Source organism: Crocuta crocuta, unplaced genomic scaffold, assembly GCF_008692635.1.
Source record: "Crocuta crocuta isolate KB4526 unplaced genomic scaffold, BGI_CrCroc_1.0 scaffold82, whole genome shotgun sequence".
In the NCBI taxonomy this organism is placed as follows: Eukaryota; Metazoa; Chordata; class Mammalia; order Carnivora; family Hyaenidae; genus Crocuta; species Crocuta crocuta.
The window spans coordinates 226,267-251,111 of record NW_027528352.1 but is presented as its reverse complement, the minus strand read 5'-3'; the positions used below and the strand labels follow the sequence as shown (position 1 = coordinate 251,111).

The 24,845-nt window shown below is 49.9% G+C and overlaps 1 protein-coding gene across 1 annotated transcript in view; it reads right to left on the bottom strand.

Annotated features, from left to right (window-relative positions):
* Window positions 1–1,969: 1,969 nt before the first annotated feature.
* Window positions 1,970–24,845, bottom strand: part of JAG1 (jagged canonical Notch ligand 1) — a 35,464-nt gene continuing 12,588 nt past the window's right edge. Inside the window, exons 5-27 of the mRNA XM_077753746.1 lie at window positions 22,117–22,371; window positions 20,323–20,383; window positions 16,447–16,577; window positions 15,830–15,949; window positions 15,282–15,395; window positions 13,936–14,049; window positions 13,232–13,345; window positions 12,768–12,814; window positions 12,249–12,422; window positions 11,673–11,823; window positions 10,733–10,897; window positions 10,214–10,327; window positions 9,595–9,708; window positions 9,376–9,489; window positions 9,121–9,237; window positions 8,597–8,624; window positions 8,053–8,138; window positions 6,607–6,720; window positions 5,906–6,015; window positions 5,570–5,803; window positions 5,262–5,393; window positions 4,936–5,086; window positions 1,970–4,267 (exon numbers count right to left, since the gene is read on the bottom strand). Coding sequence (XP_077609872.1) covers window positions 3,810–4,267; window positions 4,936–5,086; window positions 5,262–5,393; window positions 5,570–5,803; window positions 5,906–6,015; window positions 6,607–6,720; window positions 8,053–8,138; window positions 8,597–8,624; window positions 9,121–9,237; window positions 9,376–9,489; window positions 9,595–9,708; window positions 10,214–10,327; window positions 10,733–10,897; window positions 11,673–11,823; window positions 12,249–12,422; window positions 12,768–12,814; window positions 13,232–13,345; window positions 13,936–14,049; window positions 15,282–15,395; window positions 15,830–15,949; window positions 16,447–16,577; window positions 20,323–20,383; window positions 22,117–22,371 — 3,218 coding nt within the window. The 3' untranslated portion in view covers window positions 1,970–3,809. The remainder of the gene's footprint in view (window positions 4,268–4,935; window positions 5,087–5,261; window positions 5,394–5,569; window positions 5,804–5,905; window positions 6,016–6,606; window positions 6,721–8,052; window positions 8,139–8,596; window positions 8,625–9,120; window positions 9,238–9,375; window positions 9,490–9,594; window positions 9,709–10,213; window positions 10,328–10,732; window positions 10,898–11,672; window positions 11,824–12,248; window positions 12,423–12,767; window positions 12,815–13,231; window positions 13,346–13,935; window positions 14,050–15,281; window positions 15,396–15,829; window positions 15,950–16,446; window positions 16,578–20,322; window positions 20,384–22,116; window positions 22,372–24,845) is intronic.

Here is a 24,845-nt window from a genome sequence, read left to right as displayed (position 1 = left end):
TACAGTTTAGAAAGGTGGGAAACCCATGCTCTCATCTCCTTGGCTCTTTGGTCCATAAGAAATATTACCAAATAAGTTAACTTTGACTCACTGACCCGTCAGATCAGCCAATAAATATGACTACAACTTGCACAAGGGGCAGTATAATTATTTTACTTAAAAATGATGTCAGGTGGCAATTTAGCAACAAACTGGCTTCCAGGCTACTTCAGTTTAACAAGGAGGAAAAACATTGTAATTAACAAAGAGCTTATACTTTATTTAGTACTTTAGTAGAGTTGTTCTTAAATTTTACGTATCCCAGAGAGGAAGGGGGGGAGGGGAGAGAGCTTGTTGAAAATACAGATTCCCTGGCCCTACACTGATGACTTGCACTGGGCCTGGGAGTCTGCATTAAGAGAAACCTGCCTACAAGTCATGCTTCTGATTGTCGCCCAGTCTCACTGGACTTTTAGTCAATTAAGATATACCCACTCACCCCCTTTTCTATCCTGGTTTTACACTGCAGAAGTCTAGAATGACAGCACAACCAGCTTCAAGTGAATTCTTTCCTAGAGCTTCATGGTATGGTCTCATGCTAGAGTCCGAGTCGGTCAAGTTTCCAGACAGAAAATTCTTTCTCTTCCAGGGTTTGCTTAAAGAAGGCCAGAAACATCCATGGGGAATGGAAAGGTATGGATTCCCTTCCTTTCCACCCTGTCCCCAAGATAACTAGGGCTCCCTTGCCTGATTACCTCTACCTGGAGAAAGGGGGAAATTGCCCTTTACGATTAAGGTCCTGGCTTTGAGCCATGCCCAGAGGAGCTTGATCTCTGCCGTCTTACTACTGAGAAGACTTCTTACAACAACAAATGTGAATCTCAAGATCACTTCCCTCCTGGAATAAAGAATGGCAGAGGCTCATTAAACGTTTTTTCTTTCTTGGCACAAAAGCATTTGGCAACTACCCAAGGAATTCTGGGGTCCTGAAAAATCTAAGTTCACAAACCACTGGAGCAAGGTATTGCTTTAGGATGGTGTTCGAATTCAGCACTGCTAACCCAGCCTGTGTCCTGGCTCACTGCCTCTGTTCCAGAGCCCTTCACCCTGCCTCTGACCCCCGCCGGCAGAGACTATGGACAGCAAGTACTGTTGCGCCAGGGCAGGGACATGTCATGGGAATCCAGCCTCACCGCTGTCCGGGTCTTTCCAGCTGCCTTCCCGGCCGGCCAGAACACAGTTTCAGACTCTCAGTGCTCAGGCAAAGGAAGCCAGAGATATTTTTAAAGCCCATTGCCCCTTCTTAAACAAGAAGCCCACCAGAGAACGTAGTTCTTAGCCTGGTAGAAGAAAACTTTCCCCAAGAATGAAAGAAAGACGCTCTGGAAGCCAGAGGTGGGTGGTGGCACGAGTGGTGCGGTGCTGGGGGACAGTTCCGAGGAGCTTTGGCTAATGAACAGCAGGGGACTCCTGGCCACTCCAGCAGGTTACTGCCAGCCGTCCACGTGCCTGTCACCGTGGCTCATCCCAGGCTGCAGAGGTACCAGAGACCACGCTTCCCCACCTCCACCCGTGATGCGGGGGCAGGGCCATTTTGGCCTCTGGGACCAGCAGCCGCAGTGAGAACCACAGTTCTCGGGTGTCCTTCACAGGTCGTGATGGCTGGCCTCTGGAAGCTCACGGAAGGCCTGCCTGGGAAAGAGCTGAGGAGTCGATGGCTCTAACCCCAGAAGCTTGTAACTGTCACCTCTCATGCCGTGAGGAAACCACCCTGGAGGCATGAGCTTGCACAGAAGCCACCAGGGTATGGTCTCACATGATGGCAGGACGTTAATATTAATCCAAGTAGCCAGGGGAAAAAAAAAAAAGAAAAGCTCGAAAGCCCTGAATCTCCCTCTTCCTCCCCCAACGCTAATTCTAAGCTTTTTAAAAACCCTTTTAGTGAGGTGGGCATTTCCCATGAGTGCTCACAAACAATTCACCTCCACACTACAGGCCATTAATCCAGTGGTGTTTATTCAAGCAGTATTCACACTTGCTGTCGAATAACAAGGGAACCAAGGCCCCCCACCCCCCCGAGATGGGGCGCTCACAGCCCTGGCTTCACAGCAGCCCGTGGTTTTTTGACAACTTTGACTGAATTCTGTGGTCGACAAGGCTTTCGGTTTTTCCTCGGTGTCCCCATCCAGCGCAGCCTACGTATCACCCCCCAGAACTCAGCGGGGTGGCAAAGGCACGGGCCCAAGCACCACTCCAGCAGCTCAGAAGAGGCCACACTGTTCCAGGTTTCATACAAAAAATTTAATAAATATTACTTTTCAAAATTTATTGCCAGGAACAACACATCAAAGATGCATTTTTTCTGTTCATAACACTAATAGGACAATACAAAGTATCTTCACGGTCTCAGTGGTGAACCAACAAAATTCCTCTGTTGTATAAGCCTTTTGGGTCTTCAGCTTTGTAATAATAGCATTTTGATTTCCTCACTTAAGGCAGGCAGTGTACTCTATGGCAAATCTAAACAGTGATCTTACTGGACATTTTAAGGTTCAAGTATTCAACTAGCTTATTGGAATACTCCCTAAATGCAGTAGATAACAAAAAAAAAAAAATCAAATCTACAAGTGGTTCAGTATTACAAAGAATGGTGAAAAGAAATCAGAATTTACAAAATAAAACTGGTGTGCTTCCACCTTCACACAATTGATTTGTTATCTTTAACGATATTCAACCACTCACATTTTGGCTACGTTAAGTCAGAGCTCAGCTTGTTCCCTTAAACTGCTGCGTAGCCCATCACCTGCCTGTCTCTTTTCAAGTCTAAAGCAGAAAAGGAAAAGGAAAAAAAAAAAAAAAAAAGGAACCTTTTCTAGACTAATTTTCAAACTGCCTCAGTCAGTCCTTAAAACGTGTTTTAAAGTGATGCTATAGAAGGTGTTTTAAAACATCTGACGTCGTACAAAAAAAGAAGAAAAAATTCCGCCAGTATTCCAGGCACTGAAGGCCATCCTATTGTCTTAAACTATTTTCAAACACCTTAATTTTGGCTTATAGGCAACACGTAATAAGAAAATAAGTTCAAAAAAATAAAGCCATACGCTTACAATGCTATCAAAAACCTTCAATTCTAAACACGTACATATAAATAAAAAGGAATGATGTTTTAAGGCTCTTGATTATTAAGTTAATAAATCAAATATACACAGTGATTAATAAAAAAGAATTATTTACATAACTATACAAAATTCTACTTTTGACATTTTTCCTCTTTAAATTCTTCATTTTTACCAGCAACTGCTGACATCAAAGTCCCCCCTCCCCCAACAACAAAATACAATAAAAAAAATAAATAATAAACTCATTTGTGATAGTTGCTGTGGTTCTGAGCTGCAAAGGCACTTTCAAATACAGAACTACTTGTACGTCATCATAAAACCAATATACAAAAACAACTCAAGAGTCAATAAATATAAATAAAAACTATGATCCTAAGACTGCATCACCATCGGGGCATCCGGCAGAGGTGGAAGCTCGGGGCCCAGGGGCCGGGCCTTCTCCTGGGAGCCTGGTCCGAGAGGTGGCGGCTGCGGGGCCTGTGCACCGGGGCACTCGGGCTGCTTTCTGCATAGCCGTGAGACGCAGCGTGGGCCTCCCCGGCCAACCACAGCAACTACCATCGCCAGTGTAAGCCAGCTTGTCAGAACTTAAATTAACACAGGATTCTAAGTCAACGACAGCCTCAGACTGGGATAGGACACGACAGTTTAAGAACTACAAGCCCCCAGCGCCCTCAGACTCTACCTAGCGGCTGTGGTGCCCGCCGTCTGCTATACGATGTACTCCATCCGGTTTAAGCTCTGGGCACTTTCCAGGTCCCTGTTGTCCTGTTTGTTTGTCCAGTTTGGGTGTTTGGCCGGCGTGCCGTTGGGGGGCTTCTCTTCTCTGTCTACCAGCGTGTACGCCGGCTGTTTGGCAAACCGGGCTTTCTGCTGGTGCTTGTCCATGTCATCCTCCTCGACCTCCGAGTTGTGGGTCCTTATTTTCGACATTTTGGAGTTTTTGTTCTCGTAATCCTTGATGGGGACAGTATTGGCCCCGTGCTTCTCTATGGGGTTTTTGATCTGATTCAGCTGCTCCCGCACGTTGTTGGTGGTGTTGTCCTCCGAGGCGGCTCGAGCATGGCTGCTGGGCTTCCGCCGCTTCCGCACGCACCAGTAGAAGGCAGTCACCAGGCAACAGATCCAAGCCACAGTTAAGACGGAGCTCAGCAGAGGAACCAGGAAATCTGTACGGCGGGCACAAAACTAATGAACTCTCAGAAAAGCAAGCAAGCTATCGCATGAACAAAAGAATACTGACAGTGGTTCCCCTGTCCCTAGTCCCTAAAAGGGGTGCACTGGGGACAAGTCCCTTTTCACAACGACATATTGTCACTTCACAGCTTGATAAGCAAGTACAGGACCTGGGCCCTTGGAGACCCTGACACGTTTGTCCCTAGAGACCAGGCACAGCAGCAGCTCCTACAGGCTCCTGACTCCGTGTGGGGAGAGCAGCATCTGGTTCAGTCCAGGGGAGACTGGCTACTCAGGCAGCTCGTTATGGGGTCCGATTTTCAGAATGACCAGAAACCTGATCTGAACGTGCAGAGCTCGAGTGTCCCAGATGCTCATGTACCCCGATTCTCACCTAGCTACAACAATGATGGTCAAAAGGGGAGCCTGGATGTCCTGCATGGCCAACGAGCTGCCTAGCAAACCAGTGTTCCCGGGACTTAGGCTACGCCATCCCATGATTCCAGAATGCCACAGCAGGGTTGGTGTGGCCAGAGCTTGAGACGCTACAGTGCGCTCTGCCTTAGAAACACATTCTGCAGAGGTCGCCNAGCTGGTTTGGTTGGATGGCGAGATGAGAGCAGTTTGTGCGTCCTCACTCAAAGGGACTGTTCCCACCTACCTGTTCTGTTCTTCACAGGCCGCCTCTGCACGCGCACTTCCGCAACTGCAGCGATTAGTGAGCTATTCCCGTCACGTTTACTGACAAGATCTATGATTTTGTCAGTGATTTCCTTGATAGGGTTTCCATCATCCCGTATGTCTTCAGCAGACTGGGGAAAAAGGAGAACTGTCAGATGGAGGGCCGGGGCCGCACTCCACAGTAGCCTTTATTCAAATTTACTTAAACATGTGAGTGCAGCTTTGCTGCATTTGGATCCTGGCTAACTCAAGTTTGTTAACTACCTTGCAGTCACATAATTAAGTCTGACTGGGTCTTATACTTACAATGGCCACATGTATTTCATTGTTCGCAGAAGGGGAAGGCTCACAAGCTATGTAGATTGAATATTCGGCAGAAACATTCTTTAAAATATTCAAATTCCTCAATTCACTGCAAATATGCTCCGTGGTAAGACCCTAGAATCACATTTAAAAGGGACACATATAAAATACTGGAAGAAAAAGAAAAGGCTGAGGTCCTTGGAAGTCAGGAATTTAAGCTAAGGAGAACAAGATACTAGCTGGTGACGTTCTGCTTTGGAAGCAGCAGACACACGCTTCCATTTCAAAATAAGAATGGAGTAGTTCCGTACCGGCGACATCATCTCTTTGTTGAAGGTGAAGGTGATGTTTGCACAGTTCTCCTGGTAGTAGGGGTCAGAAGTGCACTTGGTCTTCACGGGCTGGAGACTGGAAGACCGACACTCGCCCACACCCGTGCAGGGGCGGACGAAACACTGGTCATCCAGGATCGGGATGCAGCTTTGCCCACTGGGGCACTCACTGTGCCCTTTGTGGAGCAAGCAAGGTCGAGGGCCACACCATACCTGGAGGGGGCGGGAGAGGGAGAGAGGGAGCAGGCGGCTCAGGGCAAACACCCACTGGCAACTCCCGAACGCAGGTGATCTGTGGCATCCCCCACACTGTACCTTCGAGCAGGCGATCCTTCCGTTCAGGCACTGGCATGTATTGCAGTCATCGTCCCACTTGGCCCCGTCTGGTATCACACTCCCCATGGTGATACAAGGTCTCCCTGAAACTAAAAGGTAGAAATGCAGGAGTCAAAGGGGTTTCCTTGTCTATAGACCTTTCTCTCCACTCTTCATTCCCTCCCTGTTAGAGAAGGGGTTACACCTGTGCCCTGTGACAACTGTTACCCCAGCACAGGGCAGGTGTTCTTCCCTCTCCTGCTGCCATTGCATGTGGCACTGTGACCTGCTTGGGCCACTGCAGCATTAGAGGATGTGATGGGATCTGAGTCTCTCATGGTTGAACTTGGCTTCTTGCAAGCCTGCCATTTGCCAGATCCGGCTGCTGGTCCAAGGAGGGTGAGGAAACACACAGAATAGGCCTGAGCCCACCCGGCAGCACGTTATCATTCTGCCTGCCCTCGATCAATACAAATAAATGCCTGCTGTAAACCACACATTGTGGGATGGTTTGTTATACAGCATAACCACCTAACTGCTGAGGAGTTGACTAAAAACAGCTGCCCTGTTTGTAGGAGACCCCTTAAGCTTCCCCTTCCCTGAAGCCCCCTCTGCATATTCCCCTCTGTGTTCTTTCTCTTCCTGAGCACAGTGCCCGCTCACCCCACAAGACACAGCCAGCTACAGCCTGACCCACATACCTTCCTGGCACTTGGCACCACTATGCCCTGGGGGACAGACACACCGGTAGCCATTGATCTCATCCACACAGGTTGCCCCAAAGGCACAGGGTGAGGACTGGCATTCGTTGATGTCTAGGAGAAATGCAGTTCAAGTTTAGGCTCCAATGGGAAGCAATAATGTTTTTCTAAGTTTTTACTGACCTAACATACAGATAGAAAAGCATATAAAACCCAAGTGTAAGCTTGATGAATTATCATGTAACCAGGACCCAAATAAAGAAACTGATCATCAGTATCCCCCAAAAACTCCACCAGTCACTGCCCCACAAAGATCACCATTAGCCTGACTTAGGAGATGAAAATCTTTTTAGGAGGTTGCAGGGTTTTGTTTTTGTTTTAGAGAAACAGACTCTGAGCGGCGGAGGGGCAAAGAGGGAGACACAGAATTCCAAGCAGACTCCAGGCTCTGAACTGTGAGCAGAGCCTGACACATGGCTCAAATCCACAGACCTCAAGATCATGACTCGAACCAAAGTCAGACATTTAACCAACTGAGCCACCCAGGTACCCCAGGAGGCCATAATTTTTAGTTCTTTTTTTTACCAGATAGCACAACTTAGAGCAAGGGCTGGCAAAGTTTCAAAAGGATCAAATATTTTAAACTTTACATGCCATGTGAGCTCTGTCATGACTACTCAACGCTGTTGGAGCATAAAAGCAGCAAGACCATATATAAGTGAGTATGGCTGTATGCCAATAAAACTTTATTTACAAAAACAAGCAGTGGGCCAAGACCCCAGTTTGCCAGCACATTTTAGAAATGTGAAATAGACTGAATGTACCCCCATTAGTGCTGAAGACCAGTCAGTCCCTGACTTGGTGATCTCCAGCACTAGTGAAATTTCAAATAATTTGGGAACTGAAAAAAAAAAAAACAAAACCCAACTATCGCTTTTTTGGGGGAGGGGCAAAAAATGACATAAAAAAGTAGGAAAAGACTCACAATAAAGCAACTTTAAAAGCATCCCAACAGACTTCATTGCTCGTCTCCCATTTTAATCATGTCACCAAGACATGACCTTTGGAAACCACAACCCTAGTCCTTTCCATTGCCCTTAGCTCAGTTCTGTGGGTAATGTCCATTGGCCCATAATTTTAGTGTAGCCCTGGGAAAAAGCACACTCTTCCCTTATGGCCTCAGAGTAGATTAATGGTCAGATTCTGTGGCTTGTACCGTCTTCCCTAGAAGAGGGCTGTGCCACCCGGAGAAGGTCTAGCAGATGCCTGCGAAGCTCTAGCCAGAGCTATCTCAATCCCAGCTCGAGGTGGGAGGCTAACTTGCCTATCAGGGCCACTTGGAGGGAGCAGCGACCTTAAATGTTTTCAAGACGAAAAGTCTCAAGCCAACGGCTGGTGTTGGGGGAAAGCCAGCCATGGGGGAAACCAGCGAGGGCGAGTCCTTACTTATTCTGCAGTCAGGTCCAGCAAAGCCCGGGGCACACTCACACCGGTACCAGTTGTCTCCATCCACGCATGTGCCGCTGTTGTAACTGAGAAGAAAGCAAAAACTGCTCAGTAACAGCCTACCGATCCAGGACTCCTCCAGCCGGTTAGTGGCAGGTAGCCGCGCCAATTCCATTCAGTGGCTCCCACCCCTGGCCACACTCGCCACTACCCGGGGAGCTTTAAGAATACTGATGCCTGGGTCCCACCCCTAGAGAGTCTAATTTCAGTCTCCCCTGCAGTCCAGGCATTGAGACTTCTAAAAGCTGCCCAGGTGATTCTCATGCACAGCCACGGTTGAGAATCACTGCTCCAAATGAGGACACAACGTGGCTAATTAAAGTGAGGTCCTGACCAGCAGCACCCGAGAGCCTAGTCAACAGGCAGGGTCTGCAGCCCCACCCCAGGCCTCCTGCATCAGAACCTGCATCTTAGACAAGATTCCTGGTGATGCCCATGCACACTGTGGCCAACCAGGGCTGGCTTAAGATGTGGCCATGCTTACCAGGGGTGAGGACTGCAGTCATTGGTATCTGCAACATAAAAAAAGACAACTTAATAGCAAGGCCTTCGCCAGGCAAAGCCGTTTTAAGCCTAAGTAGAAACACCACTGATTTCCATAATACCCATATGATAGAGCTATAGTTAACACCAGCAAAATGCGCTTAAGACCTCTGCTCAATTGGAACCAGGCCTGCACCACACTTTGCTCCATGTGCCGTGGGACACTACACAGGAAGAGGCCCCGGTCAGGGCGAGAAGGGGGCTGTGAGAATGGAAGGAGACAGGCTGCTGGTCAGACCCACGCTGGGAACCGAGACACCATCTGTCTCCACTTATCTCAACGGCGACTTTCTCATGCCCAGGTCAGGGCTGCAGTCCATCAAGTGCATTAGAACAGACCCAGGTGATGCAGAAGCAGACATCAAACAGCTCTGCTTCTGGTTTCCATCTCGAGTCCCCGAGGGTGTCAGGATGTGCTCCTGCAGCCCTCGGAGAGTTCAGGGCGGTGGGGCAGGGGACACTCACTCTGCGTACAGATGGGCCCCTCCCAGCCTTCTTTGCAGACACACGTGAAGGAGTCGCCGTTGACCACACAGGTGCCCCCATTATGGCAAGGGTTGGGCAGGCAACTACTGTTCCGGGCTACGAGACAAGGACAGACAGGACCACCATCCCTGAGGATCCAGAGGCGTCTGGAGAGGCCAGAACCAGCCCCACCAGGGCAAGTCACAGGTGCCCAGACCATGGCCACCGCGAACCCCCTGTGAGGCAGAAAACTACCTATGTTGCAGGTCGTCCCTTCCCAGCCTCCGGGACACATGCACTTGAAAGCATCCCCTTCATCATAGCAGGTGCCGCCGTTGTTGCACGTGGCCTCGTCACACTGGCTGTCACCTGGAGGAGGAGGATCTCCGCGTGAGCCCCTGGCCAGCCCCTCCTCGCAGAAGACGGAGGGTGGGAGGGGTCGCAGAGACGGGGCCCTAGCCGGCTACCACTTACGCGAGTGGCAGGTCTTTCCTTTCCACCCGTTTTTACAGTCACAGTAAAAGTCGTTGACAAGGTCACGACACGAGCCCCCATTGTGGCAGGGATTCTGGCTGCAGTCGTTAATGTCTAGAATCAAAGAGGAGACACCCAGCTGAAGATGCTTCCAGGACCGTGCCCGGCACAGAAGAGCCGCACCCCTGCACCAGTGATGGCTGCCTCCGCCCGCTGCTCTCCAGTGGCAGGTCCAACACCAGCTGAGCAACCCCAGGACTTAAACACCTTCACTCCTTTCTAAGAGTGAGTTACTTTTAACACCATGAGGTGGCAAGATAGGGGCAGGCCTCTCTCTGTCAGTCCCACGGGAATTAAAATCAGGACAGGCCCAAATTACAGTCAAAACAGGCGGATTACTTTCTCTGCAAGCGGGGAAACTTATCCTAATCATAGCCCGATTCTCTAGCTCCTCAGCCGCCATTCCTTCCCGCGGGCTGCCTTCTGCATTCAACAGGACACAAGCAGTGCTGTGCCAGGACAGGCACTGTGGGGGTCTTACGGTCAGGTTCCCATTAACAAGGATTCCCCTCACCCCAGCATCCCAGAGCTGTCCAGCCCAAGAAGACCCCAGACTCACTGGTTTCACAGTAGGCCCCCTCCCAGCCGTCACTACAGATGCACTTATAGGAGTTGACACCATCGATGCAAGTGCCACCATTTTTACAGGGGTTGCTCTCGCAGTCATTAATATCTGTGAAAGGAAGACGAAGCTGGTAAATAAAGGCCAACTAATGCCATAGCCAGGCACCGGTCCAAAGACCGCCCCGTGAGAAAATGAGGTGCCAGGTGGCACCAGAGGATGCCTTATCTGTTTCATTTAATGCCTCATAAGCTAAGCTACTTGGAGGGAGTCAACAAGAAACTCCTACAAAAAGCAGGACCACCTAAACTAGTCAGATTCCAGAACATTCTAACATAAACGACCTGAAGGGTCAGAAGTGTCAGTGACCTTATAAACACATCCCAGTCTTAGATCCTAGATCTAACAGTCAACTTTCACTGGTCTCGACGGAAATGAATCAAGCTCAAATGCTCCCTGCGCTGGGCAGAGGCGGGGTAGGGGTACCCTGCCCCATTCCCCAAAGAGGGGTCTTACTTTCATGGCAGTACGTTCCAGTGAAGCCTTTGTTACAGTCGCAGGTGAATTTGCCTCCTGACTGACTCTTGCACTTCCCGTGGGGACCACAGACGTTCGAGGAAATGTACCGCACCCCCTCAGGCGTGTCGTTGGAAGCCATGGCCACAGTGCAGCTGTCAATCACTAGAAGACACACTCGGGATCAGATCACAGCCGCGGACCCGTAGGACACAGCACTCCCCAGGCAAGGACCCACACCACGCCTGCTTTCCTGGGGACAGCCACCCCTCGGCTAATGAGGGGAAGAAATCAAGAGGCACCTTGAGGGCCAAGACTCTGGCAACGTTCCAGGTCACACTGACAGGCAAAGTGGAGACTCCAGACAGACGAGTGGTTTTTGTTTGTTCACTTAAGGCATTTTCTCCCTACGTAACTAAGAAGCCTACGTGTCATCTGAGGACCCCTCTCGTCCTACCTTTGGTATCGGTTTCGCAAAATCTTGCTACAGGAGAAGGACCAGCTTTCCTTCCTATTCAGTCACACTAAAGCCAGTGAACGACAGAGAACCTGAAGACTGTGCCCCCTGATAACAGCCACATTAACAGCGGTGGCTGTTTAAGTTTAAATCGATTGAAATTTAGGAAATCACAGTCGCTTGGCCTGCGAGTCACACTGAAAGCTACCCTCCCTGCCCCTCCACTGCTGCGAAAGTTCTTCTGGCAGCACTGCTGTGAGGGATGTGTCAGGGTTGCACGTCGGCCCACCCCAGAGCAGGACACGGTTGTCCCACTGGCGGGCCTCAGTGGACTGTCCCCACACGTTCTGGTTTTCCCAAGCCGTCAGGCGAGGGGGTTCTGATCTCACCTACACAGCGTCTGAGACAGTTGAGGGGCACGGGCGAATGGGGAAAGAGGACTGAGCCCTGGAGAGCAGCCGGGACCGCAGGCTGGGGAGGTACCTTCACACGGAGTCGTGCGGCAGTGGTCTTTAAGGTGGGAGCAGTTCTTGCCTTCGTAGTCCTCAGGGCACTTGCAGAAATAGTCGCTGGCGCGGTTGTAGCACTGGGCACCATTCTGGCAGGGGTTGGGCTCACAATAATCTATGTCCAGCTGCAAGGAGCAGGAGCGGGGGTGGGGGGGGAGGAAACAAAGGTGTGATTATTAAGTGCTCGGGGGCAGCAGATGCTGGAGCCCGACCCCTTCACCTGCTTCCATTAGCAGAACGCTCTACGTAATATACAGGTATGTCCTAGAGATTGTCCAGGTATGCGTGGGAAAAACAGGGCAGAGTGGGAGAGCATGGAGGCGGGGGCACCAAGTCAAATGGACAAGCTGCTGCCAGTATGAAGAAAACCTCTCCTCCGGGTCCTTCCACCTGCGTTCACCTAGCAGGAGTCCCTGGTCACTGGATGGCCGTTACAGAGTCAGAGGGGGAACAGGGANGGGGAAGCGGTGGGCGGGGGGAGGGAGAGAGAGGAGGTAGAGGGAGCTCTGCTATAGAAACTTGGGCCTGTGGAGGTTCTCACACCGCTCACCTGACAGAGGTTTCCAGAGAAACCAGTGGGACACAGACACTGGAATCTGTTGATTTCATTCTGACAGTGACCCCCATTCAAACAGGGGTTGCTGGCGCATTCATCGATGTCTCTTTCACAGTGATCGCCTGCATAGCCAGGTGGACAGATACAGCGATAACCATTAACCAAATCCTGGAAGAGGAGAAGGAGGGGGGGAGAAACACATGCTTTTTTTCTATGTATTCCACAAGCACGAGGCTTCGGCGGTCTAGCATGACCGCTGCCGCTTCCACGGATTCACTGAAATCGCCCAATACCAGGCCTGCCTCCCGAGATGAGGGAGGGGAGTTTCTACGTGCAGGCTTTCCAGATGGCTCCCAGGAGGCTGGGGGTCACACGAGCCCAAGTGAAACTTCCAGAGAATCACTTTTCACCTGCACTTTTGGTCTCAGAGGGACAGAGCTCTCCCTGGGTCACATCAATCTCACAGACTCGGGTCAATCATTAAGGTTTTCATTTAAGCAAAGATTTACATACCCGACAGGAGGCATCATTCTGACACTGGCCAAGGCAGTCATTAATATCTAAAAAATAAACAAGTCATCATATTAAAGAGGCAATTTACATTGAAATTGGACTTAATTGAAAAGTGCTCTCCGCTCAAGACAGATAAAAGCCTCAAATCAGATTTCCTGTGTGCTTCCCCTGACAGAAGGTTATTACACTGGGTGGGAACCCTCCCTAATTCCCCCAGACTGAGCGAGTGAAACTTCACATCATTGTTTTAGCCACCTTATCAGAATATGGCTGTTTTACCGGCTAATGAGCCTGATAAAGTGTATGTTTTCATTTCTGCACTGATCACTCCCTCTCCAAAAACATTCCCACTCTGAGGGTTTCCTTTTATCACTCAAGTCTTACAGCTGGAGCCGGCGTACAGGCTGACAAAGCCTTCAATACCCAAATTTCACAAAAATCAAAATCGAAACAAAGGTACTCACTTATGTCACAGTTCTGACCCGTCCAGCCTGGGAGGCAATCACAGTAGTAGCTCGCTATCAGATTCTTACAGGATTTGGCATTTACACAAGGTTTGGCCTCACACTCATTTGCATCTGAAAGGAAACGGGGAGAGCAGTGAGAAATGGAGATTTACCCCACTTCCCCCAACATCCCAAAAAACACCCTAGCAATAGTTTGTCTCTGACTGCTAATAACCTAGTTAAATCCCAGATACTAGGTTCCCTCTATTTTGAGCAGCTGATCCCTCTCCCTAGCCATTATCCAATAAGGTATGCTAATTGATAACTTTCCGGCTGTTGGTTCACAACTGGCCCCCAGCCGGAAGAGCAGACAGCCACCAGGCATTGCTGTACAACCCTCCATGCAGCCTAGTTGCTGGGATTTAAGTGTGGCAGCAAGAATGCAGACAGCTCATTCCTCATGAGACCATCCCCGTTTGGAACCCAGCTGAACACTCCTTGGACAGACGACTGACATGGTTCAAGGGATCCCACGACTTTCCCACAGGGCCTAAAAGGGCGAGGCCATCTGCATTCGAGTTCTCTCTCCCAGGCCCGCTGGACTCCTGACAATAAATTACTTTTTAGCAGGATGGTGTGCAGACTCACACCACCAGCTACAGGCTCATCTCCCGTAACAGCTCTGATCATTGAAGCTAACGCCGGCGCAGGAATTTCCTTACCTAACTGGCACGTTTTGCCAGTCCACTGGGGTGGGCACACGCACTTGAATCCATTAACCAAGTCCTGGCAGGTGCCCCCGTGGGAACAGTTATTTGGAGAACAGTCATCAATGTCTGTTGGACAAAAGGGAAAAGGGTTGGCAATTTAATCTCAGTCCATTTGACAATTAGATAATTGAATGCCAACCCTTGCACGAGGGGCCTTCACTTAAGAGCCAGACACCTGCTAGAAGTGACCGCTATGACGATAAGGCCTGATTTTAGCTTTAAATCCTCCAGTGCCCCAGTTCATTTAATCCCCAACCTAAGCAGCAGGGAGAGCCAGCCGGATCTCCCCAGAGCATCAGCCCATGGGCAACGTGGCTCACCTAGCTCTGCCTACTCCTTATCTTTAAAGAAAAGTTCCAGCACAGCTGAGGGGGAGCTCAGAAGTAGTAAGGAAAAAGAACTCTTCTTTATTCTTTTTTGCTCACAGAGTTTTCCCAAAATTCCATACCTGGGGTCCCCACCGCACCCCCTTCTGCACTAGACTATAGCGGCCTCTTCATTCACCTAGTGCCCACTTCTGAAGTACCAGGCTCCCTCTGTGAATTCGCTCATTGGTTCCTCACAACCCTAAGAGATGGCAGTTGCTGCTGTCCCCTTTCAACAGGGCACCAGGAGGTAAGGACCAGTCCCACGAGAGGCAGGCAGGGGCCACCATGCCCGTCCCCGTGATCGGACCCCAGAACGCACATTCTCCACCGTGCATGCTGCACTCAGGGTGCTGAGGACAGTGGTTCTCAGGCCTGGCTGCACCTCAGAAACCCAGGTGCCTGTTACAGAATGGGGGCTCCCCAATTCCAAAGGGAAACTGTGGGGATGATGTATCTGCATCGCCTGGCACCCAGGTGGTTCTGATGTGCAGCCAGGCCTCATAGCCACGACAACCCTGTAGCCAGGTCCCTCTTTGGGGGCCACCTGCACCCATGACGAAATTCAGGAATGACAGCCTCCCCCGCAGGCAGCCTCTCCACACCTGCAAGGACCAGAGCCAGGACTTGACTGCGAGGAGGCAGAGCTCCAGGGAGCACAGGCAAAGGATGGAGGTCTCCAATGGAGAAGGTTCTCCTGTACCAGATACACGTGCTAACTTAGCACAGGAGGATGAGGGTGTCGGGAAGCTTCCAGTGCAAAGGCCAGAAACCCAAGCCAGACTCCCCTCCGCAGCAGACCGCTTACAGCACCCACCGTTCCCACCAAGACAGACCCATCACTGAGACTTGACCTTGAACCGAGCCCAGGCACCTGCCCCCAACCCTGTATCTAGTCCTCTGGAAAAGACACAGGCCACAACCCAGACTTACTCGTGGAACACGTGGGGCCCGTCCAGCCTGGGGAACACTCACACTCAAACCCCAGCGAGGTCTCCCGGCAGCTGCCCCTGTTGTGGCAAGGGTCAGACAGGCAGGCGTGCTCCGCTGCGAAAACCAGGAGGGCAGTCAGCAAGGGGCTCCCGCTTGTCGCTACCTATGTCCTCTCCCCGCGGCCAAGTGCCACGCCTGGGCCACCAGCTCAAGCTTGCTTCGAAAAAATGGAAGCAAGCATGTGCTATAAGCCCACTGTGTCTCTAGGAGACAGGAAGTCCGCTTTCTCCCTGGGTGTCTCCAGCCACATTCCCAGGCGTCTGCGAGCCAGGCTGCCTCATGGCAAACACCCCACGGCCCACGCTCGTCAGCATCACCACAAGCACTGGAGCTGCTCAAAGGAACTTTCAAAGACCCACAGAACTGCTGGGACAACCAGTCTTCACTGTGGAGGATGTTTTCATCTTTTTCTGCGTCCTTAAGCATGTTGTTATGTTCTTCTCAAGCTGAGGGTAGGGAGGGCTCATCACTCTGCCTGGACCACTTACCGATTTCACAGTTGGGTCCTGAGTACCCCTCAGGGCAGGAACACTGATACTTGTCAGGACCCGTGTTGCTGCAAGTTCCCCCGTTGAGACAGGGCTGGTGAGTCCCGCAGTAGTTGAGATCTGGTAGAAAGACCCCAGGTTGGGAGTAGCTCAGAGAAGACCATACAGGCTGCTAACCTGCCATGTTTCTAGCTGCACCCCTACCCCGACCCCCTTTCTCTTTTAAAAAATAAAACCAGAAGGAGCACCTGGGTGGCTCAGGGGGCTAAGTGTCTGACTTCCGCTCAAGTCATGATCTCCGGTTTGTGGGTTCGAGTTCCGCGTCCCACGTCAGGCTCTCGGAGCCTGGAGCCCGCTTCAGATTGTCTCCCTCTCTCTCTGCCCCTCCCCCACTCGTGCTCTTTCTTTCAAAAATAAACATTAAAAAATAAAACCAGAAAAAAATGTCCCAAATCATAGCGCTAAAAGCAAATTCAAACATTCAGAATTTAAAGTCCCTGCCAATAAAAATAAAGGAAAGTAAAAACTCAATTCTGGCTGCAGCTGCCCCAACCCTTAAGTCTTTCTGTGCCCCTAGGCCCCGTCCTGCCCCAGGGTCCAGTCCCCAAGCACCCTACCTTTGTCACAGAGCTGGCCACCCCAGTTGGTCTCACAGAGGCACTGCCAGGGCTCGTTACAGGTGCCATGGACGCACCCCGGGTGAGGGATGCACTTGTCACAGTACAGGCCCTGCCAGCCATACTGGCACCTGGGGACAGACAGCACACCCTGCTTTAGTTCTTGGAACATCTGGGAGCACAACGCCATTTAAACACAAGGCTAAGAAGTCCAGGGCCTTTCCAGTCCTCTTTCACTTTTGGGGACAGAGCAGTCGACCCGCAGGGTTTGCGCGGGGGCTCCATCTAAACAAACATTGTTGGTAGTTGGGCTGAGTTCCCCCTCCCAGGCGACTCCCGACAAAAGCAGGGCTGTCTGGGGAGAGGCCGGCGGGGGCTGCCTCACAAAGCCGCTCTTCTCAGGCTCACAGGCCTGAGCAAGGGTGGGGGCGTGGAATAAATCAGTTCGGGGCCCGCGGGCTACGGAGGGAAGGAAGGACTCTCGGGTGACAATAGCCATGTGAAAGTCCGCAAACGCGGCCCCGCTGGCAGCTTTTACACAGCGGCCAGGCTCTTTGTCTAAACAGCAAGTCACGACCCCAGCGCGCAAAAATGCAACAAGACACCNGGGCAGAGAGGCAGCTGAGATCTCGGAACCCACTTCTGCCAGAGGGTGAGGGAGGCAACAGCACTTGGAACCAATCCCATAGATAATTTACGACCCACTACCAGAGCTGCTTACGCTAATTCATTTTATAGTTATTTCTCACTTTGCAAAAAGGAGAAAAGGTCAACTCAGTTTATCTGGTATTGGGGAACAGAGTCGAGTTTCCTTTATAAGCGCCTCATTAATCAGACTCTTTTGGAGGCCAAATGGTGCCTTTGATCCCCAAACAAAAACACAAACAAACCTTCACCTGGTGTGGGGGAGGGGCAGGGTCTCAGCCACCCTCCCCTCGAGTTCCAAGCCCTCGGAAACTTTAACTGCCTTCTCAAAACTCAAGCTGTGGCAAACAGAAGGGGCCCCGGGAGAGCCTGGTGAAGGTGGGGTGAACATGGTACAGGGATGCGCAGAGTATGTGTATAATAGAACCTGGGAAAAGCCGCGGGAAGAGCTACCACCACCCTCCCCCACCCACTCACTCAGCTGTAACTCTGGAAAACAAGCACCCCCAAGAAGGGAAGGCTTTCCGTTTCCAGAGAGCTGGAGGCAGGCTAGCAAATCCCTGTCATGGGAAAATTATAGGGATCCAGCTAATAGCTAATCACCCACGGCCAAGAGTCAACTTAACCCCTGAGAACACTGACTAACCACTTCCTAACTTCTACAAACAAGCCATCCACACCCCAATTCAAAGAACCACCAGAATGCGTGGTTTAAAATGAATCAGACAGAGGATTCGGCTTTATGTAAAGCAGAACATTAGTCTAAATGACAAACGATCATTCAGAGGAGTAAAAAAAGAAAAAAAATCTGTTTAAAAAGTGGGACACTCAAGTTCATGGGAGTTGGGGGGGGGGGTTCATTCAGTAAAAGACGGATAGTCCTAGCTTGAAATATCAAGAGGGATCCGATTCGGAAATAGCACTACTTATTCTTACTGTCTTACTCCCTTCCAAATTAAGGATCACTACACCTCTTCCATTTGCCTAATAAAAGCAAGAAGAGGCAGCTGAGGACCCAACCTCACCTCTTAATTAATGAGAGCTGGATCCCCGAGCATAAAAATGAAACCACAAGAGGCCATGGATGACTTCAAAAGAAAACAAATAAAAATACTGACCCTAAAAGTGGCATCCACAAAGTTATCCCAGTTAAATAATCTATGATTAAGGTTCTCATGAGAATTTGAAGTGACTTTCCTCATATGATGATTCATCATTAAGTTTGATATTATTGGCAGGCTCGCAATAAAGCAAGCATGTGCACCCAGGAGAAGGAATCTCAGTCTACTTGGGAACAGCAAAACCAGTGAAGTTTTCTCATGTGGGGATAAAACAACAACAACAAAAAAAACACCACCTCTGTAATACATAACCCAAAAGACAACTTACAGAGTAACTCGCCATTCAACTATTTCTGGAGCAGGACACAACCTGAACTTCCTAGGCTAGAAGGTTCTGTTTTCATTTTCCTTCAAGGTAGGCAGAACAAGATGGGCTGGGGAGACTATGCAAATGACGTGTGGGAAAGTCGCACCTTAAGTAAATAAGGGCACCAGTGCGTGTCTGGGCAGGGAGTGGGAAGGGAGACTTCGAAAGAGAAAGGGCTAAATTCTGGAAACAAAGCCTGTTGTTCTGGCTGGGAGGGCCCTCCCCTGCACAGTGGTGAGTGCCGATTCTGATGACAGCAGCAGAAATCATGGTCGGCCTCGCTGATACTCATCTGAGCACAGAGCAGGCCCGCAGTGGCTAATAGTGCTGATCTTTCTCCAGAACACCCTTAATTATGAAGAGCGCAGGTAGGTGGACTGTGCTCAGCCTTTGACAGCAAGGCTGTTAAATACTACAGGCAGCTGCCACCATGGGGCTTCGCATGCCAATCCCCCCAGCCTTCCAGAAAATAAACTTCTCTCTGAAGTGTCGAAGAGACCATTGCAGGTCAGCCTGGTCTTACTTGACTTCCAGCTGCCTTGGTTCTCACTTCAGTGTCAAGCCTCCCAGCCTGCCTGGGGGGAGGGGGGGGGGAGGGAACAGATGCACTGGTATAGCTGGCAAGGTGAAGACCACAGAGAATTCTCTGTAGAGCGGCAGTCCTCAAAATACGCTGAACAGCAAGGTCACGTGGTGGGCTCTTCAAAGTCCAGATTCCTGGGCCCAACCCTGGGGTTCAGTGGGTGTGGGGCAGTACCCAGGAATCGGAAATTTTGACAGTTCCTAGTCAATTCAAGGGAATACAAGGGACTCTGAGTACTGAGGTTGGGGGCAACGATTCCCAAGTCTGGTCCCACCAGCAACAGCAGCATCACTGGGGAGCTTGTCAGAAATGCAGAGACTTGGGCCCGCCCAGACCTATGGGATCAGGCTCTGCATGAGAACAAGAGCCCCAGGTAACATCCGTTTGAGAAGCATTGGTTTCCACTGTTTGATAGGCTTCCCTTGGCTCAAACCAGGGTGGCTTCGGGGGCAAAAGTGAGAGGCCCCAAGGGTCCTTTAGGTGTCACACTAGATCTGCTAATCCTGAAGATCTGGGAGGATTGAGAGTAAAGCGGGAGATTGGGTCAAAATGCCACAGACACCAACACTATTTTCCAAAACAAGCCTTTCCCAAATTGGCATAATGTACATTTCAAGAAGGAAGGCTCCAAAAACTGTAATCGTGAACCAGTCAGGGTGGGTCTCCGGCTTCTGCATTGTCCGGGACCATAAAAGAACAGACTTCAAAGGCCAGCAGCAAAAGTCTACATTCATCAGGCTCAACTGACAAGATTCCAGCGCAGCCATTAACCTCTCAGCACCGGCCGGCTCCCGCCTGCAAAGGGGCCAGGAGATTGTACTAATCCCGTTCTAAAGAATGCTTCGCTGTCCCCCATTGATGGGAAAAGTGGGGGAGGGCTAGGAGATGGCAAACCAGGTTGGGGGAGGAGACAGACTCAAAGAAACCCACATCCCTCCATCTCATCCATTAGCACTTTAGGGGAAGATTATAAAAACGTGTTATCAATTTACAGAACAGTTAATACATGAAGTCACTGACTATGCCCATAAGGTTTTTTTTTTCCAAGAGAGAAGTGTGCACATTCCACCAGACAGCTGGTATAATTTAATAAGCTTCGGATGTGCTATTTGAATTTTTTTTATAGCTTTCTTGCTTTCCAGAGAAAAAGAGGCGTCTTCCCAATTCAGTCCCCCTCTTTCATTACAGGATAAAAAAAAAAAAAAAGTTTAGTCATTTACCTGCAGTCACCAGGGAGTTTGCAAGACCCATGCTTGGGGCTACAGCCCTGCCGGCAAATAGCTGTAAAAAAAAAACAAACAAACAAAAACACAACAAAACACAGAAGGATGCGTCAAGCACATGGTTTCGTGCACCACCACCATCATGAGAATGGCCTAGTATACTAAGCCTACAAAATCCACGATTTTAAGAGATCTCATGTCAAGTCCATTGTAAGGAGAGGAAGATGGGAGGTGCCCTAATAGCAAATCCAGCTTTAAACTTCAAGGCCCTGCTAGCAGATCTTCAAAACATGATCCTACTCGGGAACAGAATGCAGGCAAGCTGATGGGGGAGGGGGATGGTCTTCCAGTCTCTCTGAACAATAGCTACCCTGCTCCCTGTCAATCCCCACCCTCTCCCAGAAAACGGAGCTGTGATCCTTCCTCATCTCAACCACTCAGTCCCATCAGGGCGCATTCACATGAGCCCCTGCCTCCTTAACCCCACATCCCCATTCCCTAGAATGCCTGATGTCTCAAAAATCCCCTAGGACTAACAAAGCCAAGCAGGCTGGCTTCGTTTGGCAGGCGAATCTGGGGGCCAGGTCTGGTGGTACTTATGCAAAGTATCCTCACAAAGCAATTCTGCTTCCTTTATTAAAAATAATTTTTTTGAACAGATGGTAAGAAATACTAAACATGATTTTTAAGTAATTGTTACTGATTTTTAAAACACCAACTACGTTTTATCAATTCATTCATCTGGATCCCAGAAATGCCATCCTTTTAAAATTCGAGTTATTTGAGAAAAGCTCAGGAGACCTGCAAATTCCTCTTTGCCCTGCTCCTTAGTCACAATTCAAAAACCCCCTTTTTGGGTAGATCTTGAAAGAATTTACCAAATTGTGTGAAATTAGCAGAGGGCACTGATGTTCATGAGAGCCTACTCTGGTCAAATAGAATTACCCGTTTGCGATAAATTAGAAGTTCTGTAAAGGTAAAGACCACAGGTAATTCTGTGAACATCTGGGTTTATGTGCGAAGTCACTGAATCTCGGCAGGAGGGCTGGGAGAGCAGACGGCACACCTGAAAGCTTACACTCCTGTGGACGGGCCCAAATCGACACAAGCATGTAAGCTCAGGTTCACCACTCACCCCTGCCCCTCAATGCCACAGCCCCCACAGATGCACAGTGAACACTTGCTGTAAGGCCACCCTGAGCCCAGGGGCTGTCATTTCCTACAGGATAGGTTCAGGCATTGAGCTACCCCTGTCCCATGTGGGATCTGTTTCAAGTCAGGTCTCCCTTAGAAGCAGAGCCTGAGAAAGGGATTTGGGTACAGGAGAAGGGAACTGAAGGCAGCAGATGGGGGCAAGGGAAGAAGCTGAGCAGGGGTCTCAGCTGGAGTCTGGCTTCAACTTGATCCCAGGGGAAGCTCTGGAGTGTGAACGGAAGCACAGAGTGCCAGCAGCGCTGGCCTTTGTACCTCCATCCAGTCATTCACAGACTGTGAGCTGGAGGGAAGGGGCAGGGAGTGGCTGTTTGGCCAAGGACAATGCTCCAGAGGAGGAACAGCTGTGAGCTGTTAGCGGCCAACATTCAGCAGTGGGGGCAGGGGTGGGGGCCAAGGGCACCAACAGTATCTTCTATGTTCCACATCTTGTGCCTCAGGCCTAGAAAACAGACCAAAGATCCTCCCTACCCCGCCCCACCTGAGACAGCCACTTGACCCAGTGGGGAGAGAACTGGACACCAACAGTGGCGACAGCCACTCTGAGCTTCTTAGCCCACCCAGCCCAGGCCCACACACCTTTGTTACATTCAGGGCCCATCCAGCCCTCCATGCAAGTTTTGTTGCCGTTTTGGTCACAGGCGTAGTGTCCAAAGAAGTCATCTCTGGGTCGGCAGAACTTATTGCAGCCAAAGCCATAGTAATAGTCATCACAGGTGACACGGATCTGATACTCGAAGTGGGCAATCCCTGTGTTCTGCTTCAGTGTCTGCCACTGTCTGCTGGGGTTTATCATGCCCGAGTGAGAAGCCTTTTCAATAATGCTGTCAGGCTCTAGAGGGGGGTGGGGAAAAAAAAGCACTGATTGCATTAACATTCACATCAGAGCCTTCTTCCCAGATCATTTAGCTTATTTTTAATAACAAAATTCAAACAGTACAAAAGGACAGAGAAATGAAATGTGTGTCCCCCCTCCCCGGAGACCTTTACATTTATTTACCCTTTTTAGTGGGTGCATAGTAGTTCACGATCTGGGAATACAATGAAGTACATTTTTCTTAGTTCCTGGCATATGTGCATTTAGGTTATTTTGACTTTTTTTTTTTTTTTTACAATTAAGCAAAGCCACAAAGAACATCCGTGTGCCTGGTTCTAGTAGCAAGAGGCATCCTAGAAACGGAGGTGCTGAGTCAGAAAACAGCACAACCCATCCACTCCCATCCTCAGACAACCCCAAAGAGCCATGAACAAAGCCCTGTCAACCTGTCCTTCTCCCTGCACAGGAAACTGGGTTTCCCAACAGCAATGCCAACGGAGACTATCACACTTTCTGATCCTTCCCTGATAGGCAGAGAAGTAGCTTTTATTTTAATTAGCATTTAATTAAGCGATGGTGAGCACCCCTTCACGTGATTACAAAACCATTTGTATCTGTTCCTGTGAACTGTAACCTGTTTCTCTCCTTTGCCAAGTTTTCTATTGCATTATTGGCCATACCGATCTGCAAAAGCTCTTTACGTATTCTAAAAAGCACCTTAGCCATCTTTCTCTTCTGGTTTTACAGTTCTGTGTCTTGCTTTAGAAAAACTTTGGCTATTTCCAAACTCTTCACTGGAAGCCGAGGGGCAGAGTTAGGTTTTTAAGAAGTTATAAGCTTTGCCACCTTTTACACTTGCACTTGTACTGTGAACTTGATGTGTTTCACCTTTCACCTTACCCAGAAGGCACACGGCAAAGTAACACACCCTAGTTTAGCACCAGGTAGACTGAGGGTTTTTCTGAGCCAAGTCATGCTCTTTAAGAGGTGCCCATTGACAATAAACACACCCAGAGCTCAAGCAGCTCTCAAGAGGAATAAGAAGTGGTCCCTGCCCTGAGGTCACTTATAATCTAGTCTGAGAGAAGAGACATGTACAAAAATAAATCCAAACACTGGGTGCCAGGAGTCTAGGGGAGGGATGGGAAAAGGAAGCAAGGCACTAGGTCAGCACCCCAGCCTGGTCTTGTCTGTTTTCTTAAACCTGCCAGCACCAACCCTTCACTGCCTTGTCAAATTCAAGGCCACCCTGGAGAGACCGTATTAGGACCTGCTAGAAAGGTCTGTGATTTTTACCCACCCACACCCCTGTTTTTCTAGGCCCAGGGCCTGTGCTCATTTACGAGGTTATGCAAACCTAACAGGTGACCAAGAGAGGAGCAGCTCCTGGGGGGGCTTCATCCACATGACTCCCAGCTTCACCCCAGCCTCAACCCTCTGGGTTTAACTGCCGTGTGGGCGGGACAAGCCTTGAACAAGCCCACACACCTGCAGACTTACACCCCAGCACGCACAGAACCATTTGCAGATAACACTCCACTAACATTAAGTTTTGCAAATAAACACAAGCCAAAGAATGACAAAAATGTCCCTCCGTTAACTGTATGTTTGCTCTGCTGGTTCAATTTGAACATGTAGCGAGCTATTACCACGTGATTATCAGATCTTCATAAAGGAAGGACTGAAACACATGGCTCCACGGCCGCCAGCATCTCTCAGGCAGGTAACGACAACAAACAACTCAGATGAGAGCGTCCGGGGCGATCCTAAAGGCCCAGGCTGACAGGCCATTTCCGTAATTCAGTAGGCTTTCCTCCCATTTCTAGGAAATGGGAAAACGATCCGATCAGAATCCTCAGAATCCTCGATGTGGGCTACCAGATCTGTAGAACTCACCTCACGCCTGTGTGGCAGACTTTCCCCAGCAGCCCTGAGGCAGGGACTCAGGTGTGTCTACAACATGCATTCTGGCATTTGGGTTAGAAGAGAGTCCTTTTGCCGCCTGCTTCTCCTAAACTGCTGCCACCTGAGTCCTACTTCCTCTCAGCTGGGGGTACAGAAGTGCATCTGGGGTAGTTCACTTGGGAGTCCAGCTTCAGCACCGGAAAAGGATGTTAGCAGACCCTCCTGAGATCTTCAGCTGCGTGAAGATGNCCCCCCCACCCCCCACCCCACAGCCTCACAGGCCACGGAGGTAATGAACAGAAGCCCGGGCCACACCGACCCACAAATGGAGACAGAAGCTTAGCCAAGATGGTGAGGCTAGAAGGAAAACCCGGTCTAAGTATGGCTGTTTGTGTTTACATGTCTACTGATTAGTACCGTACACGGACACCATTTGTACAGGGAGAAAAAGGAAAATCTGTACCCTTATATAGTACAGTTCTGAAACAGAATAGAAATGACCTCAGAGGACTGATGCCAGAAGCGCCAGGCTCAGACAGCACTCTCTAACACACACACACACACACACACACACACACACACCAAC